The 18,473-nt window shown below is 39.2% G+C and overlaps 1 protein-coding gene across 6 annotated transcripts in view; it reads left to right on the forward strand.

Annotated features, from left to right (window-relative positions):
- Positions 1 to 18,473, forward strand: part of helz (helicase with zinc finger) — a 276,040-nt gene that overhangs the window by 117,791 nt on the left and 139,776 nt on the right. For all 6 annotated transcript variants that reach the window (XM_043715064.2, XM_043715069.2, XM_043715066.2 and 3 more), the window contains one exon: positions 380 to 558. In XM_043715064.2, coding sequence (XP_043570999.2) covers positions 380 to 558 — 179 coding nt within the window. The remainder of the gene's footprint in view (positions 1 to 379; positions 559 to 18,473) is intronic.

Below are 18,473 nucleotides of genomic sequence, written 5' to 3' on the forward strand. Positions count from 1 at the left end.
AGTTCTGCCCCCATTTATTTGTACCTGTTGCTGTGCCATACACTGTTCAAAGATGCTCAACAGCCTAGTCCTGTAGCTTGTTTGTTGATATAGCTTCTAATGGGACCTTCCCAAATTCTAACTTGCTAAGATGGTGTGAACAAAATCTACCATTCAAATAGAAGAATTTATTTTCTTAAAGTGCACTGCAGTCTACCACTGCTCATTGGGCCTTCAGTGTATGGTATTGTTCTGTTCAGGTTGTTTCGCTGATCTATTAATTTGTTTTTAATTTCACATCTGTTAGATGCAGAAAGATTGGACTTGTAAGTGAAGAATTGAATGTAAAGGTTGATATATTTGAATTCGAAATTTCCTGACGTTGTTTCTGCAATTACAGGGTATATTTCAGAAATCGATGGGTGAAGACTGTGCATCCAGTAGTGCAACAATACTGTTTGATTTCAAGCACGCATTCCACCTTTCAAATGCCACAGAAAGAGGATATCTTGAGACATCGAGTGGTGGTGGTTACTCTTAGTACATCGCAATATCTCTGTCAGTTGGACCTTGAATTAGGTGAGTAATACAAGGAATGTCATTGGAGTGAAATTTTGCCACAAAGATTGAAAACAAAAGCAGTTGCTTTCAAATGAGGAGCAGCTTCCATTGGAAATCTGATCAAAGTTCAGGTTCTCAGTTGGAATGGAGATGAGTTCCCTATCTAGTTAAGAACATAAGTAATAGAAACAAGAATAAGATATTCATGCTGTCATGCCGATCCTGCCATTTTATCATAGAATGGGTTAACTGCTCCAGGATTCAGCTCTTTCATACTAGCTCCTCATAGACCTCAACTCCTCTATTTCAAAACTCTACCAATCACCTCTTTAAATACTTTGTGATCGAGTCTCTACAACTTTCTGGGGTAGAGAATTCCATCACTACCCACTGAGAGGAGAAATGCCTTCACTTCAGTTTTAGACAAATGAAACCATGTCCCCTTGCATGAGACTCCCTGACTAGTGGACCATCATTGCAGCATGCCCTCTGTCAAGCCCCCTCAAAATCTTATACGTTTCAAAAAGATCACACCTCATTCTTCTAAGCTATAATGAATAAAGACCTAACCTATCTAGCTGTTTTGATATGTCAACCCTTTCATCCCAAGGATCAACCAAGTGAATCTCTTGAATGACCTCCAAAGTCAGTACATCTTTTTTAGATATGGAGACCAAAATTGTACGCAGTGCTTCACATGCTACCTCACCAGCACCCTGTATAATTGCCATAGAGTCTTACAGCAGGAAATCAACTTGTCCACGCTGATCAGACATCCCAATCTGACCTAGTCCTTTTTGCCAGCTTTTGGCCCATTGCCCCCTCATCCCTTCCAATTCATATACCTATCCAGATGCATTTTAAATCTAACTGTCCCTGCCTCCACCACTTCCTCTGACAGCTCGATCTGTACATGCAGCACCGTTTGTGTGGAAAAGTTACTCCTCAGATCATTTTTAAATTGTTCACCTCTCACCTTAAACCTGTGCCCTCTAGTTTTGGACTCCCCGAGTAAAAATACCTTGTCTATTCTCTCCACCCATGCCCCTCATGATTTCTCCATTTTTCAAGTATCACTGGCAATATAGACCAAAATTCCATTTGCTTTCTCAATTACTAATTGCACCTTTATGTTAACTTTTGATGCTTCATGCACAAGAACACCCAATTCCTTCTGTGCTTCATTTTTTTGGAGTTTTTCTCCATTTAAATACTAGTCTTCCTTTTGATTCTTCTTACCAAAGTGCACCTCTCACTTTCCTATATTAAACTGTGCCAAGTTTTTGACCACTAATTTAACCTATCTGGAGACTCATGTGAATTCTTTATCCATATCGCAGTAAGACCTATTTGTACTGTCGGCAAATTTGGAGACGTTGCACTCTGTGCTCTCCTGCAGATGATTTATGTAAGTTGTAGGTAATTCAGTTTCCCAGTTTCAGGGAAACACCTCATTACAGAACAGACTAAGCAACTGGGTAAGTGGATCAACGCAAGACCACTTGTCAGACACTTTTTAAAAAAAGTCATTTAAAAAAGAGAGAAATCAGCCACACTTTCACGGTGGGATGAGGAGGCATTCCCACTACAGGGTGTGTTTTGACGAGATCACCACCCAGGTGAGCAGGGAAGATCAATAGACATGGCAGGAGTGCTTGGAATGGCCTGTAGGACCATTGAGGTTCACTTCCTTCTCAACTTGCCTCAGGAAGCTGGAGGCCATCTGGATAATCCCAATCAACCTCTTAATCCTGCCTTTTAAAAAAAAATAAAATCCTTACTGGCATGATTATCAGCCTGTGTGACTGGGACTAAATTCACCTCAAAATGGCCAGTTTTAGAATTGGCATCTTGAAACTGAGCCTGCAAACTGATGTAGTGAGTTGAAAATTCAGCCTATAAAGGTTTACAAAAAGGGAATTGGAAATGAGATTAATCGTGTCAGCATTTATTATTATATATTTGTGCTTTCCTAATGTGCTGTATATTTAACACACATTGAGGGCTACAAAATGGTTAATCTTGGGCAATATATATTTAAGCTCAGTCTGATTTGTGGGCCTGGTTTGCAACTTTTCCTGTGTGCTTTTGGCAGATTTGGCAAAACATGATGAATTTTGTTCTATTGGAGTAAAAATAAACTTGAACATTCGACTGCATATGTACAACAGCTACCCCGTTGTTGTATGAGATTTTTGCCTTGTTTGAAATGGATACATTGTCAGAGGGTGTAGTGAGGAGCATCTCTTGCCTTGCTGAAAAGGCATGGAATGTAGGAAGTTAGTATTTTTCAGTTGGCTGCAAATACTTGCAGGAAGGCTAACTACTGGTCAAGTCTAGAGCAATGCACATTCCTAAAATCCCCAGCTATCTTTGCAATGTGCTGTGACCCAAGTTTATGTCACTAATGGATCCCAGTATGAAAACTGGCTTGATGGATCTTTTTCAATTTAGTGTGGAGGTGTTTGACTGAAACAGATTTGGTTTTGACAATAACAGTTTGCAATATTTCAATACACATGGCAAAACGAAGTTCCAACTGCTCCCCAACAGCATCACTTCGCAATTAAGTCAAAGAAGTAAACATTTTCCTTGCCTGATCTGACAACTTTTAACCCTCTCTGTTCCTATTCTGTGAACTGTGATGTATTTCCCTTGAATCCTCACACTATTGAGATGTTAGACTTTCTCAGCTTTAAATAAACAATACATATTTCTAACTAAACACTCCTGATCTGGAAGTTCTCTAAAACTGAAACATCGAACAATCATATCAAGGTAACTTATTCCTTTTACTGTTCTGAACAAAGTATGTTTCTAGGAGAGTCTATTCATGCATCCGACGATAGTCAGATTTCCTTCAAACTGAATTTAAAAGCTTCTAACTTTTTTTTTTAAAAAGGTGACCATCCTAATTTCTGCAAGGCTCATGTCTTAATGTTTATTTTTCTATCTGTCACAAGCCCCAGAGTATGAAAAAAACTTCCATTAACATGCCGGGAAGCCTTCAATCATCTCTCTGAAACATACTGGTTTAAAATTATGGTACTGAAATTACTAATATTGTTAATTATTAAACCCTTTCATTCAAATAGACCAGCGCACAAATGCCACTAGTTTATAATCCAAACTTTTCTTGAAATGATTAAGTATGTATAAATCATCTCTGCATACCTCGACACGGTCCTGTCCCCCTTAGTCCAAGAACTCCCCACCTACATTCGGGACACCACCCATGCCCTCCACCTCCTCCATGATTTTCGCTTCCCCGGTCCTCAACGCCTTATCTTCACCATGGAAATCCAGTCCCTATATACCTCCATCCCCCATCACAAAGGACTCAAAGCTCTCCGCTTCTTCCCTTCCCGCCGTACCAACCACTACCCTTCCACTGATACCCTCCTTCGACTGACTGAACTGGTCCTCGCTCTGAACAATCCTCTCACTTCCTCCAAACCAAAGGAGTAGCCATAGGCACCTGCATGGGCCCCAACTATGCCTGCCTCTTCGTAGGATATGTGGAACAGTCCATCTTCCGCAGCTACACTAGCACCACCCCCCACCTTTTCCTCCGTTACATCGATGACTGTATTGGCGCTGCCTCGTGCTCCCACGAGGAGGTTGAACAGTTCATCCATTTTACCAACACCTTCCACCCGACCTCAAGGAAGAAAGGCTCATGCCCGAAACGTCGATTCTCCTGCTCCTTGGATGCTGCCTGACCTGCTGCACTTTTCCAGCAACACATTTTCAGCTCTGATCTCCAGCATCTGTAGTCCTCACTTTCTCCCTGTATAAATCTCTCATCTTCCATCACTATATTAAGGGAAGATTTGGTGAAACATGCTAGTTGGCAGTCTGTTTATGTGTTCATACAGAAATAAAACATCAGATTGCAGTCTTCTGCTGTTTGTGAAGTCATCCAACAGTTGTCGCAAGAAGCTTGAATCCTCAGAATTCAATGCAATGCCTGCGAACAAATGAGGTCTGTAAGTTTAGCATTAAATCTGATCAGGGTGTTCTGATCCTTTCTCAACATTTCATTGTGCAAACCAGTGCCTTTAGTAGCAATGTAATGTCCAACAATTGAAAAGAGCTTTTAAAGTGAAAGTGAATAAATTTTTGCAAAGGAAAATGTTACAAAGGAATCAGGGCAGCACATTGAATAGATAGCTCAATAAGTGCAAGTTTGATTATCTGAAGGCTACTTCGGGCTGCAAAATATTTAATTCCAGGATATATTAGGTGTAATTGGTTTATTTTTTGCTGGATGTCATGCAAAATGCTGTCCAGTTGGGTGGGCTAATAGATTGAATACAAAGGCAGGTAACTTAGTATTAAATATGTACATCTATTTAAATTGATGTATGCTGCAAGTAAATCAGTTTTAATATGGATATTGCAGAAGTTCTTTTGAAATGAATGTAAATTCCAACCCAAGTACAACTCTAGTTGAAATTTGACCTATTCTTAAAAAAAACTAATTAACTTCACTTGTACAATTCATGGATTACCTAATGTTCTGAATAATGTCTGAAAATAAAACCTCAAGAGAAAAGTCATGACTGGGATGCAGATGATAACCTGTCTGAAGAGGAGTCATCTATTACAAGCTGTTTTCTTTGACAGGTGCTCAAATGATGTTTATTGCAATTTGAATGCAGAAGAGTCAGGGGAGCACTTTTATGAGTCTGTGGTGCGAGTGAATAGTTAGCATGGTGCTAAATTCTTGACTTACTGCTTAAGAATTTTCTCTGCACTGATCTGACAGCTAGAATGGCTTCCATGTACCTTTAACCCTTCCAGTATTCAAAATTAATTTTAATTTTGAAGAATGTAACCTCTGTTTTCACTTTCCACATGGTGAATCTGTAGTGTACTCCAGTAATTTTTGTGTTTAAGTTTCAACTTCCCAGCAGTTGCAGTTTTGTGTTTTTAAGCTTTCAAATTTGTTTTCCTTTACAGGTTTATATGGCTTAGTTGAAGAGGGCTTACATGGATTTATTAAGAGAAAGTCATGCTTAACTAACTTACTGGAAATGGTTGAAGAAGTAGCAGAGAGTGTAGGTGGGAGCATTGCCTTTGATGTGGTGTACCTAGACCTTTGGATATTTGATATAGTGCTGAGCAACAAGCTTGTTAGCAAAGTTGGGGTCATGGAATAAAAGGGACAGGATGCAAAATGGTAGGTGATGGCCTAGTGGTATTATCGCTAGATTATTAATCCAGAGACTGACGTAATTTTCTCAGGACCTGGGTTTGAATCCTACCGCGGCAGATAGTGGAATTTGAATTCAATATTGTCAAGAATCAGTGAATCTGTCTAGTTCACTAATGACCTTTAAGGAAGGAAATCTGTCATCCTCACCTGGTCTGGCCTACATGTGAGGCCAAAAATGCAGGCAAATGGGATTAGTTCAATTTAGGAAACCTAGTTGGTGTGGAGAAGTTGGGCTGAAGTTGTTTCCATGTTGGATGAGTATGACTCCAGACCTACGCAAATGTGGTTAACTGTTAACTATCATCTGCGTAATTAGGAATGGGCAATAAATGCTGGTTCAGCCAGTGGTGCCCACATCACATGAATGAAGTTTTTTAAAAAAACTTGGCTGAGTGACAGGAAACAGGGAATTATGGTCAATTAATGTTTTTCTGGCTGGGGTAAGTTTGTAATGGAGTTTCCCCCATGGGTCTACGTTGGAATCTTTGTTTTTCCCGATATATAACATTGATCTGGACCTTGGTGTTTCAGCACAGTTTAAAAATTTGGCAATAATGTAAAACTTGGAAGCTACGTAACGTGTGAGGAGAACAGTGTAGAACTTCAAATATAGTGGATGAAATTCATTGTGGAAAAATAAGGTGATACATTTTAATCAGAGAAACTTGGAGGGACTGTATAGAATAAAGATATAATGCTCTCGCAGGTGCAGGAGCAGAGGCACCTGGGCATATCTATAAGTCATTAAAGCTGCTAGATAAGTTGAAAGAATATTTTAAATTCACAAGTACGGTATCCTGAACGTCATTGTGTGTAGGAGCAAGGCACTGAGCTTAGGAAAGGCACTGATTCAGCCTCTGCTGGGGTATTGCCACTGGATGCCACACCTTAGGAAGGATGTGAAAACATTGGAGAGAATGCAGAAAAGTTTAGATTTAGATCAGATTACTTACAGTGTGGAAACAGGCCCTTCGGCCCAACAAGTCCACACCGCCCCGCCGAAGCGCAACCCACCCATACCCCTACATTTACCCCTTACCTAAGGCTACGGGCAATTTAGCATAGCCAATTCACCTGACCTGCACATCTTTGGACTGTGGGAGGAAACCGGAGCACCCGGAGGAAACCCACGCAGACACGGGAATTGAACCCGGGTCTCTGGCGCTGTGAGGCAGCAGTGCTAACCACTGTGCCACCGTGCCGCCCACCAATGATTACATAAATGATTCTCGGGATGGGTAATTTCAGCAATGAAAATTAATTTGAGAAGTTGTGGTTCATTTTCACTGGGAAGAGAAGTATGACAGGAGACCTAATTGAATTATTTAAAATGGTTTAAGGCCTGGTCCGAGTAAATAGGGGAAATAGTTCCCACGTGAAGGGATTGAGAATGAGAGGGCACAGACTTAAATTAGTCACATCTTCTTAGAAGCAAGAATAATGCAAGGAAAACCTTTTGTATGAAGTGTGGTCAGGGTGTGCAGTGCACTGCCTGCGAGTGTGGTAGAGGTTATGCTCGTTGGAAGTATTCAGTAAGAAATTAGACCATGTTCAGAGTCGTGGCAATTCTAGTGCTATTAACTATGCCTATTAATTTTGATGAATCCATATTATTCTGGTCTCTTCTATTCAGCTAATTAATTGATTTAATTGTATTTTACAATCTTTTATTTCTCCTTTTTTTTTAATTTTTGTGGACCATCTCATCTATCTTTTTAAACAAGATTCTTTGGATCCCAAATATACCACTGTACTTAGGTCAGGGGAATTTTTTGCGCTTGCATTCCTGAAAGATGTAGTGTGTTTATAAATTATAGTCAATCAGTCAATATGTATTAATTGAAAGAGCTGTTGACTTTTTTTTAAAGTTGACCTGCTGAGATGTGTTATGATACACCTCTGGAACAGGTAGGACTTAAACCTCAAGCCTTCGAGCTCAGGGGTAGGGATACTGTCATTGCATCGCAAGAGCTCTTAAAAACCCTTAGTTTATATGTGACAAATTTTGATGCCGTGATTCAAAGTTGACTTGTAGTTTTATTTTGGTGAGTGTAGAATTCGCTATCACAGAAAGCAGTCAAGGCCAAAAAATAGCATGATTTCAAGCGGTTGGATAAAGTGCTTGGGGCGAAAGGGGCCAAAGTATATGGGGGAAAAAGTGGGAGTTAGATGAGCAGCCATGACTATAATGAATGCCAGCGCAGCAGTCTTGAAGGGCTGAATGGTCCACTCCTTGTTTTCGATGTTTGTTTCATACAGAGTTGAAGGTGTGACTATTTAACTTTCCTTTGGTCATGGTAACATTGTTACTTATGGAATCGTGCTGTGCACAAATTGTTTTCACCTTTCTGCATTTCTTAGTTGACACCTCTAAAGTGCTTTGGGATGCCCTGTTGTTGTGAAAGATGCCATATAACTGCAACTTAAACTTGTGTTGATTTGAAATCTAACCCATGCTGCCCTGAGAGTTCTGTTTCATCACAACATACGTTTTAAAACAGCCGCTGGAGAACCATTGAGATAGTTGCCTTCCCTGTCACTGTCTGTCTGGTGTTGGTGTAGACAGAGTTGGTGGAATGCTCCAATTTCATCAGCAAAGCCATTTTTTGGAACCTGCTATCAATTAAAAGGGAAATGATCATAAAAAGGGATGTTATTCGGTTGCAAAGAACCCTCTGACAGAAATCATTTTGGTTCAAACATTGCTGCACTGATCAGCCCTGTTCATTAATTTCCAACTGGGAATAATATACTGAAACAATCAGATTTTTTTTCTTTCATATGTGTTAGTAAATGCAGACTGTTTGCTTTAATCACTGTGCCAGTAAACTTAATTCATTAGTCTCTATTGCTACTTCAAGGGAAAAAAAAACAAGTGGAGAAGCACTCTCTCAAGTTCATAATAGAAGATGTATTTGTTTATTATGTTTCCCTTTGAGTCATCGCTGTGTGGTGTTTTGTGTTTATGAACAAGCTAAAAGTGTTGCTGTCACAGTGGTAGTTCCAAATGAAGTCAGTCTTCTATGCACTAACAGCGGTGATTCTTTGCAGTAATCTCTATCTTTATAATGAGGTATGGATTTTGCTCAATGGATTCAGAGCTGTTATTCAAACTCGTAATTGCTGTGATGAAACAAATTTCATTAGACTTTCTAATGAAAGATGGTAATCATGTTATATTTGGGATGCTGTCTTTTTTCATGGGGAGATGATGCTTTCTGATTCAACATTCTTCTATTTCTGAAGGAATGAGCTTTCAATGAGGAGTAACAATGTCTAAAATTAATGGTGATAATATCCCTGTATGTCTGTGTTTTTAAAAATGCATCCCCTCAACTAGCAGCCTTTTATTGGTGTTCCTTTGTGCTCCTAACAGTTAAATATTTCAACTCAGAACAGTCTTTTCAGTGCTTGCAGACAAGAACTGGCAATGGCACAGTGGTTCTGTGGTTAGCACTACTGCCTCACAGCACCAGGGTCCCAGGTTCGATTCCAGCCTTGAGTAACTGTGCGTACTCTCCCTGCGTCTACATACATTTCTTCCAGGTGCTCAAGTTTCCTCCTATAATCCAAAGATGTGCAGGCTAGAGGGATTGGCCATGGGAAATGCAGGGATAGGGGAAGGGGACTTGGGTGGGGCAGGGGTCAGGGGGTAAGTTGAAGGTTGTAAGTTGGATGTGTGTGAGATGATCTTTGGAGGGTTAGTGTGGACTCAATAGACCGAAGGGCCTGTTTCCACACTGTAGGGATTCTAAGAAGCTGTATCTCTGCAATGTAACCTATTTTATTCAGAAAGTATCCAAATTGATGATCAATATCACAGCAAAACAAAAGGCACCAAGTTCACAGCTTTCGGCAGAGCATGTTCTTTGTGTGTTCAAATTCTGCATTATTGCATTTCAGATGTGTTTTTGCCAGACTTCTGGATTACCCAATCTATTTGGACTTGAGTCCCTTCGATTTGTGCAGATTATGTACTATGGGATTTCATGAGGGATGTTTTGGACTGTGCCTCAGCTGTGTCCGTTTGCACATATTATTTAACTGGCCGCATTTACTAACATGTTAGAGTCAATAACTTGGAGTTCTTTTCACTGGATTGCATCAAATTGATTGTAGCTGAAATCACGTCATACACTCAGCCTGACAACTGACTGCAATGGACTGTGTTTCTCAACTTTGAGCTCAAATTTCTATTTTAAGAGTTGATGGAAGAAGTTAATACTTGGGCATGAACATACAAACTAGGAGCATTAGTAGACCTTGAGCATGCTTTGTTATTCAGTAAGATCATGCTGATCTGATGACTTAACATCCTGCACAAGTCCAATAACTTCCACCCTCTTGCTTATCAAGTATTTATCCAACTCTGCTTTAAAGACTTTCCCTCTACCACCTTTGGAGGAAGAGCTTGTGAAACTTTGCAGAGGAACATAGATACTTTGAGTGGGCAAAGGTCTGACAGGTGGCATACAATGTTAATAAATGGAACAGTAAATAGGACTGTTACTTGAATGGTAAAAAGTTGCAGCATGCTGGTATGCAGAAGGACCTGGAAGTCCTTTTGCATGAATCACAGTAGGTTGGACTGCGGGTACAACAGATAATTAGGAACTGAAAATGTGTTGCTGGAAAAGTGCAGCAGGTCAGGCAGCATCCAGGGAACAGGAGAATCGACGTTTCGGGCATAAGCCCTTCTTCAGGAATTCTTCAGATAATTAGGAAGGCAAATGGAATTTTGTCCTTCATTGCTAAAGGGAATGAGTTTAAAAGGAGAGATCTAATGTTGCAGCTGCTTAGGATGCTGGTGAGGCCACACCTGGAGTACAGTGTGTAGTTTTGTCTCCTTACTTGAGAAAGGATGTACTGGCACTAGAGCCCAATGAAGTGGTTGACGTTATTTCAGGAAATTGTTTTTAAAGCCAAGATAGATACTTTTTCAAACAATAAAGGAAATTAAGGGTTCTGGTGAAAGGGCAGGGAAGTGGGAGCTGAGGGCACAAAAAGATCAGCCATGATCTTCTTGAATGGCAGAGCAGGCTCAAAGGGGTGGATGGCCTACTCCTGCACCTTGTTCCTATGTTCTTACGTTCAAAGACTCACAGCCCATGTAGAGAAAATGATCTTTCTTTAACTCTTTTTGAAATGGAAAATCGCTTATTTTTAAATAGTGACCCTTCGTTTTAGATTATCCTACATGAGGTAACATCCTCTCTACAGGCACACTGCACCTTGTCAAGACTTTATATGTCTCATTCAAATACTTCTTGCTCTTTCAAACCCCCAATGGATTCAACCCATCCCCATAAAACAACCCAGGTGAGACTTCTCTAAACTACTTGTAATTAATTTATTTTATATCCTTAAAGAAAGACACTTATAATGTGCACAGTATTCTAGTGTGATCTCACCAATGTCTTCTGTAGCTGAAGCATAAACTCTCTACCTTTGTGTTCAAAATAATTGTTAGTACAAAGTAACTTTTCTAATTACTTCCTGTATCTACCTAACAGCTTTTTGCAATTCATATATTAGGACACCTAATTTCTCTACCTCTCTAAACTCTGTAGACTCTTACCATTTGGATAAAATGCTTTATTACTCTTCTTGCCAAAGGGCAGTTAATATTTTCCATATCTAACCCACTTGTTTATCAAAGCTATATACCTTTGTAGCTTCCTTATGTCTTTCCCACAACTTAATTTTCTGCACATCATAATGTCATCAGCAATTTTTGCAACTGTATCTTTAGTTCTTTAATCCAAGTCATTTATCAAAATTGTTAAAAGTTGAAGCCCATGCACTGATCACTGTAACACAACCCATTACATCTTGCCTCCCACTTGTGCCTATTGTTTTCTCTTAGCTGGCTGATTCTTCTGTTCTTATAACTCATTTGGAGTAGCAGACTGGAAAATCAAGCCTGGCTATTCCCAGAGTTGTCACAAAAATTAAAGATTTTAAATGAAAGACACAAAATCCACAAACTATGTGATCTTCAGACTCTGATGATAGAAAGCAAGGACCACTTTTCAGTACTGATGTGGGATTTGAATCTGAGATCTCTGGCGTAATTTGGTGATGTGAAATAAGGATGTACTTCCAGACAAGTGAGATAACAGAGCCATTGATCATCTGGGAAAATGTAGGTGTCTCATTAATACATACCTGACCAGTTGCCCAGTTTCAAGGTTGTCCCAGGAAAAGTAGATGGACTGTCAAATAAAGGAAATGGTAATTGACTTCAATAATAATTTTAAATCATAAACAGAGGTTCGTTCACACGCCTTTAGTCAATTTTGCATGCTAGCATCTAGCATGGCTTTTAATAAGTTTTTAATTAGTTTTGGGATAGAAGCACCTTCAGTTATAGAGTCATACAGCAGGGAAACCCTTCGGTTCAACTTGTCTATATCAGTCAAGTTTACCAAACTAAACTAGTTCTTTTTGCCTGTGTTTGGCCCATATCCCTCTAATCCTTTTCTATTCTTTTAAATGCCTTTAAATACGTTATGCCTTTTAAATGTTGTGACGATACCTGCAACTACTGCTTCCTCTGGCAGTTCATTTCACCTATGAACCACTTTCTGTGTGAAAACGTTGCCCCTCTGGCCCCTTTTAAATCTTTTCCCTCTCACTTTAAAATTATGCCTCTAGTTTTGAACTCTCCTTCATTTACTCGGGCATTTTTTGACATACTTAAGTAGAACTAGACTTAAAAATGTGCTGCATCTGGGAGTCTTTACAAATTTTAAAATAATAATTCATATGAGGGCATTATTTCTCATCAGGGAAGTATGGAGTATTCAAGAAAGCAGCTCAGCACTAATTTCTCAAGGAGAAAGTGAGGTCTGCAGATGCTGGAGATCAGAGATGGAAATGTGTTGCTGGAAAAGCGCAGCAGGTCAGGCAGCATCTAGGAACCTGAAGAAGGGCTAATGCCCGAAACGTTGATTCTCCTGTTCCCTAGATGCTGCCTGACCTGCTGCGCTTTTCCAGCAACACATTTCCATCACTAATTTCTCAAGGGCATCTTAGGACGGGCAATAAATGCTGGCCAGCCAGCAATGCCCACATCCCACAAAATGAATAGCTAAAAGATAAATTCATGTCCACTCATCTCCTATGGTTCCCTGAGATTTGAAGTTCAGTTTGTAATTAAACTTCGACATTTCCTTTTGAAACAATTGTTTTTCTGCACAGAAATTTCAGTTACATGAGGAGACCGGAGATTCTGGAGTGGTTATCCTTGGAAGAGAGAGTTAAGCTGGTTTTTTTAGGGGTGTTAAAATTTATGAAGGGTTTGAAACAGTATGTAATCTGTTTCTAATGGCAGAGGGATCACTCATCAGAGAACTTAAATTTCTGGGATGCATGGTAACTTTGCAAAGATAGTTGGATAAGTAGTTGAAGGAATTGTATTTTCATTTGTGAGGTGTGGGTGTTGTTGTTTGGGCCAGCATTTATTGCCTGTCCCCAGTTGTCCTTGTAAAGGTAGTGGTGAGCTGCCTTCTTGAACCACTTAATTCTATCTGTTGTAGGTTGATCTGCAGTGTCGTGAGGGAGGGAATTAAATTTATCATGATCTAAGGAGCGAACCAGAAAGTGGGACTTGCGATATTGCTGTTTGAAAGAATTCACATCAACATGATGGGTAGAATGGCTTCCTTCCATGTTGTAGTAATCTGGTTCTGGAAATTAGTCATAAAAATAAACAGCACAGAAAGAGACCCTTCTGTCCATGCTAACCAGATATCCTAACCTAATCTAGTCCCATTTGCCAGCATTTGACCCATATTCCTCTAAGCCCTTCCTATTCATCTCCCCATCCTTTTAAATATTGTAATTGTATCAGCCTCCCCAACTTTCTCTGGCAGCTCATTCCATACATGCACTACCCTCTCTGTGAAAAAGTTGTCCCTTAGGTCCTTTTTAAATCTTTCCCCTTTCATCACTTAAGGCAAAACTAAGTGAAATGCAAGTCTTAAGAGATGTTTTTGTTTCAAAAGGCAATGTGTGTTGAAGTCTGTTTTCTGTAAATTAACTGGTTAATTGCTTAGAAGAATTCATTTTGCATTATCATCCAGCCATTCACCAAGGCAGACAGCACCTTCCAAACCCATGGAAGGACATGGGGGACAAACGCATGGGATCACCACTAACTTCAAGTTTCTCTTCTAACTACTCAGCATCCTGTATCATTGCTCCTTCAGTGTTACTAGGCCACAATCCTGGACCTCCCCTGACACCATTGTGGGGTTACCTGCAGAAAATGGCTTGCAATATTATAAGAAAGCAGTTCATCACCGCCTTCTCAAGGGCAACCAGAGATGCTCAATAAATATTGGCCAAGCCAGCAATGCCTAGGTCCCATGAATAAAAAAAGGGACAAGTTTGATTCAACAAGATCACTACACTCCATGTACCCATATGTTCACAGCGACTCAAAATCTCTCTAGACTACATTTGTTGAGCTGCTGTTTGAAGCACTGATTATAACTTGTCACAAATTTTACTTTTGAACCTATTGCCTAAGGCTCTGCATTGCCAGTTCTTTGTATGCATGTGTATCTTCCAGATCTGAGTGTCTCTTTAATGAAATGAAAGCAAAAAAAAAATCTTGTTAGGTTTTCCTGACTGTCTTCTCAAATTATAATATTCTCTTTATACAGCAAAAGGAAAACTTGCATTATTATAACACTTTATGACATTTCTTGGAGATGTTTCTAAAGGAATCATTTAGGAACATCTAATCATTTAGTTTGAAATCATTGTTATGTAGGTTCATATGGCAACTGTTGTACCCACAGTAAATCCCATGAACATTAATGACTATTTATGTATGCTTGATAGCTGCTGCAGAAAGGAATTTGGTCAGAATACCAACAGAATTTGCTATTCTTCTTTCATGACTATCATATGATCTTTATTTTTAACCTGAGCAGGCAGTTGGCTTCTCAGTTTGATGTTCTGTTTGAATGATGACACCTCTGATGTCTCAGTTTCTTGGTACTCTCCAAGTGACAATTTAAATATGCTTTCCACAAAATGACATTTAAACCAATAACCAATAACTTACTCTAATTGAAGTGCTGAAAATGTGTTGCTGGAAAAGCACAGCAGGTCAGGCAGCATCCAAGGAACAGGAGAATCGACGTTTCGGGCATAAGTGGGTGTAGGAAAGGGTATTTAATTTAGTTTTCTGAGCGAGTAATATTTAAATACCCTTTCTTATCACTTTCAAGAGAGGGAACTGAGTGGACAGATATGAATATCATCCATTAGGCTGCCAAGAGGCATCTGGATTAATCTTCCTCTGATAGTTTCTAAGTGAATGCTGATGAACCTGGTAAATCCAGGCCAATGTTGAGCTTTTGATTTGCCTTTTAATGTCAGTCTGAACCTCCAAGAATAAGGTTCTTTTTTGTTGTCAATGGCAGTCCTGCACAACTGTCACAGGAGTAATCAGTTTATTGCTGATTTAATGGATTTCCATGTCTTCACATCAATTCAAGTAAGAACCTTTCTTCAAGATATTCATTCAGGCCTCTTCTCAATTTGCACTGTTGATGGGAAACTTTGACAAAAGCATGGCAATAGGCTAAGGTTTAGCAGATGGAAAATACTTGTCAACATAAATTTTTCATCTATAGTTAGGGTGGAAGATTGTTGTGCTACTGGCTCCAGAAAACCACAATGGTAATTCTTCTCCCTCTGTAGCAATTTGTGCTTTAAAGTAAGTAGAAGGTGCTTTTATTCAGTGTATAGAAGTCTACATTATAAGGTAGTCTGCTTCTGTTTTAGAAATTATAAAGTCAGGGACTTAAAACCTATTAGGAACTGAGGTGCCCTATCTATGATATTCTCATTCTATTATTAATAGCAACCAGATGTTATTTTAAATGAAAGCCATTTACAACTATGATGTTTCCATAATTATCTGTTAAAAATCATATTCTGCAAGGGATGATTAGAAAGGCGAAGCATACAATTTTTGTGATGTGACCAGAGTGAAGGACAGCAGTTAACTAAAATAAGATCCTTGTTCTCTGAAATGAAAGCTGCTGAATGGACCTTGAAGAATACAAAATTAATGGGAATAAAATTAATGACTTTTTAATCAAATTTTTAATCAGTTGGCAGTAATTCTGAAGATATGCTATTTATTTTAGAAATTAGCACATCTGATTGCATTAGGAACTGAGTTACCACATTAATGAGAAAATAATTTTGATGGCAGTGGTGTGCAAAAACTGTACAGAATTAAAAAGTTGATCTTGTCTCTGTTTGTGCTGCAGCATTATGTTATGTAACAAACTCCAGCTTTATGTCCCTTCAGAACCAAAGTAATGCCTTCACTGACAGCTAAACACTGTAAACATTTCCAGTATGGAAATAAACTAAAGTTAGATCACTCTGAAATCATTACCAGTGTTGTGACTGGTTGTCTTAGATCTGTGCAGTTTGCTACTCGTTATCTCTGCATCTTGTTTTAGATACTGCCCTTATTTCTTATCTGGAATGTACATTAGCATGAGGCTCAAATGCTTGATTGCCTTTGAAGTGCTTGCAAAGCAACTAGGAGTTTGATCAGAATTATAAATCTGAAATAAACTAGTAATTGTCTCAACAATTGATGCACTGCTGACAGTATTTCAACTGGTGGGTAAAAGCATTAGAAATCTTGAACTATTCATTTCTAATTTCTTTTAAAAATCTTAGACCATTTTAATTGATTTAGAAATGCCTTCTGTTATTAAAACCTACTTAACTCCCTACAAGTATATTCATTAAAACTATCTTGTTCCTTTTATTCATTCATGGGACATAGGCCTTGCTGACTGGCCAGGATTTACTGTCTATCCTTAGTTGCCCTTGAGAAGGTCGTATGAGCTGCTTTCTTGAATACTGTACTCTGTGCTGTAGTTGACCCACAATACTTCCAGGATTTTGACCCAGTGACAGTGAAGAAACTGATATATTTTCAAGTCAGGATGGTGAGTGGCTTGAAGGAAAATCTGCACATGGTGGTATTCCCATATATCTGTTGCCCTTTTCCTTCTAGATGGAAGTGGTCATGAGTTTGGAAGCTGCTGTCTGCAGCTGTGTTAACCAGCAGCCCTGTCTTCTGTGGCTAATTCTTTCTCATCAGACTAGTCTTTACTCACTGCTTCAGTTGAGGCATTGAATAGCAAAATTCTGTAATGCAGATGAGCTCATTGCTGATGAAGTTGCAATATAACATTGCAGGCCAGGTATGAATATACTGATAGGTCCTTTACACAGTTCGGTGGAAACTCATTAAATGAATCATATTTCACAAGTCAGCACAAAGAAAGTGTAGTGGCACTGAGCTGTGGCGATTCCATGTTGGAGAATACTTTCATTTTCAAGCTCTGCTCAGTTTGATGATGCTGAATGCAGGTAGGTATTGATTAGAATTGCAGCTCGGACTGCCAAGAACATGTTCCTCAATGGCACAGGGGATTGAGGGATCTAGTTTAAACATGTGTGAAAAGACATCACAAGGGTTTGAAAGCTACAATCTTCCGTTGACAATCTAGCTGCCTCAGTGTAAATGATACCGTTGAAAAACTGCTGACCCAGCCTTGTTAACATTGCCTGCCAAAACATCTACCTGGTTTCCACATGTAATATTAGTAATACTAGTTACAATTATGCAAAATGTTGTAGTGCATCATCCGTAATGTCAGATCACGGATAGCTGAAAACTGAGAAAGCTTCTGATAAGATCCTGCTACAGTTCGCCTTCTAAATAGTGTAAATAGCCAACAAATACTGATTAATTTATAAAAGTTTCCAGCTCTCTTCTGTTGAACACATGAAAATCTCAATCAGGGTCTTAATGCATGGTGGCAATTATCAGCAAACTGACTCACAAGGATCCCCATCATTATTGAAAAAGTTGGGAAAGCTAAAAAGCAATCAGCTCAGCAGAGCAGAGTCAAAAATAATTTTTTCTGCAAATGAATTGATACTGGAATCCCACAACAGTTGAAAATAGGTAAGCAGAGAATTGAAGAAAGCCTGAATCCTCCCAAGCCTCTGGACCATACAGAGGGCAAGAACCAAGCCACACAACTGGACCAGTTGGCACAGCTGCTTCAACATTACCACATCACCTCCAATGTCAACAGGCATCAGGTCAGGGTGCTACCACATGACTGGGAGATTCTTAAGAGCAAAGTGCTGCCAAGCAGAGAACTTAATATTGAAGTTATTGCTGTCAGAATATATGAACCCACAAAAGCATGCTGAAAAACTCCAGAATGACAGACATGAGAGGCCAAGTGTGCAATTCTGGGCTTTGTACATCTCTTAACAGGAGGAAGAATTCTTCCTTTGATTCTTAAAGATGTCTTTGTACTGACCTGACTTCATTTAACCTGTCTTCCTGCAAAGAACATTTGTTTCATAGCGGGTCTAAATTGCCTGAAAGCAGTTCGTGTTATAAAAAACTGTGATTATCACAATTTTAACAAAATTGTTTTTATTTCTGATCAAAATACCATAGGTTTGTTTTGTAGTCTGCACCGAGTTAGTCTGAACCTAAATTCATTAGATTAACTAAATGTGGCAGCAAAGATGTTACGTTTATCTTGAGCATTCAAAATCTAGGTCAGTAAATACCACTTCATATTTTTTATTCCTGAATACACTCCAGTGATTTCTGTTGGAAAGTGTGCACATT

The sequence above is a fragment of the Chiloscyllium plagiosum genome, unplaced genomic scaffold (assembly GCF_037043375.1).
Source record: "Chiloscyllium plagiosum isolate Xiang-an unplaced genomic scaffold, Cpla_swu_hap1 HiC_scaffold_25, whole genome shotgun sequence".
NCBI classification, from domain to species: Eukaryota; Metazoa; Chordata; class Chondrichthyes; order Orectolobiformes; family Hemiscylliidae; genus Chiloscyllium; species Chiloscyllium plagiosum.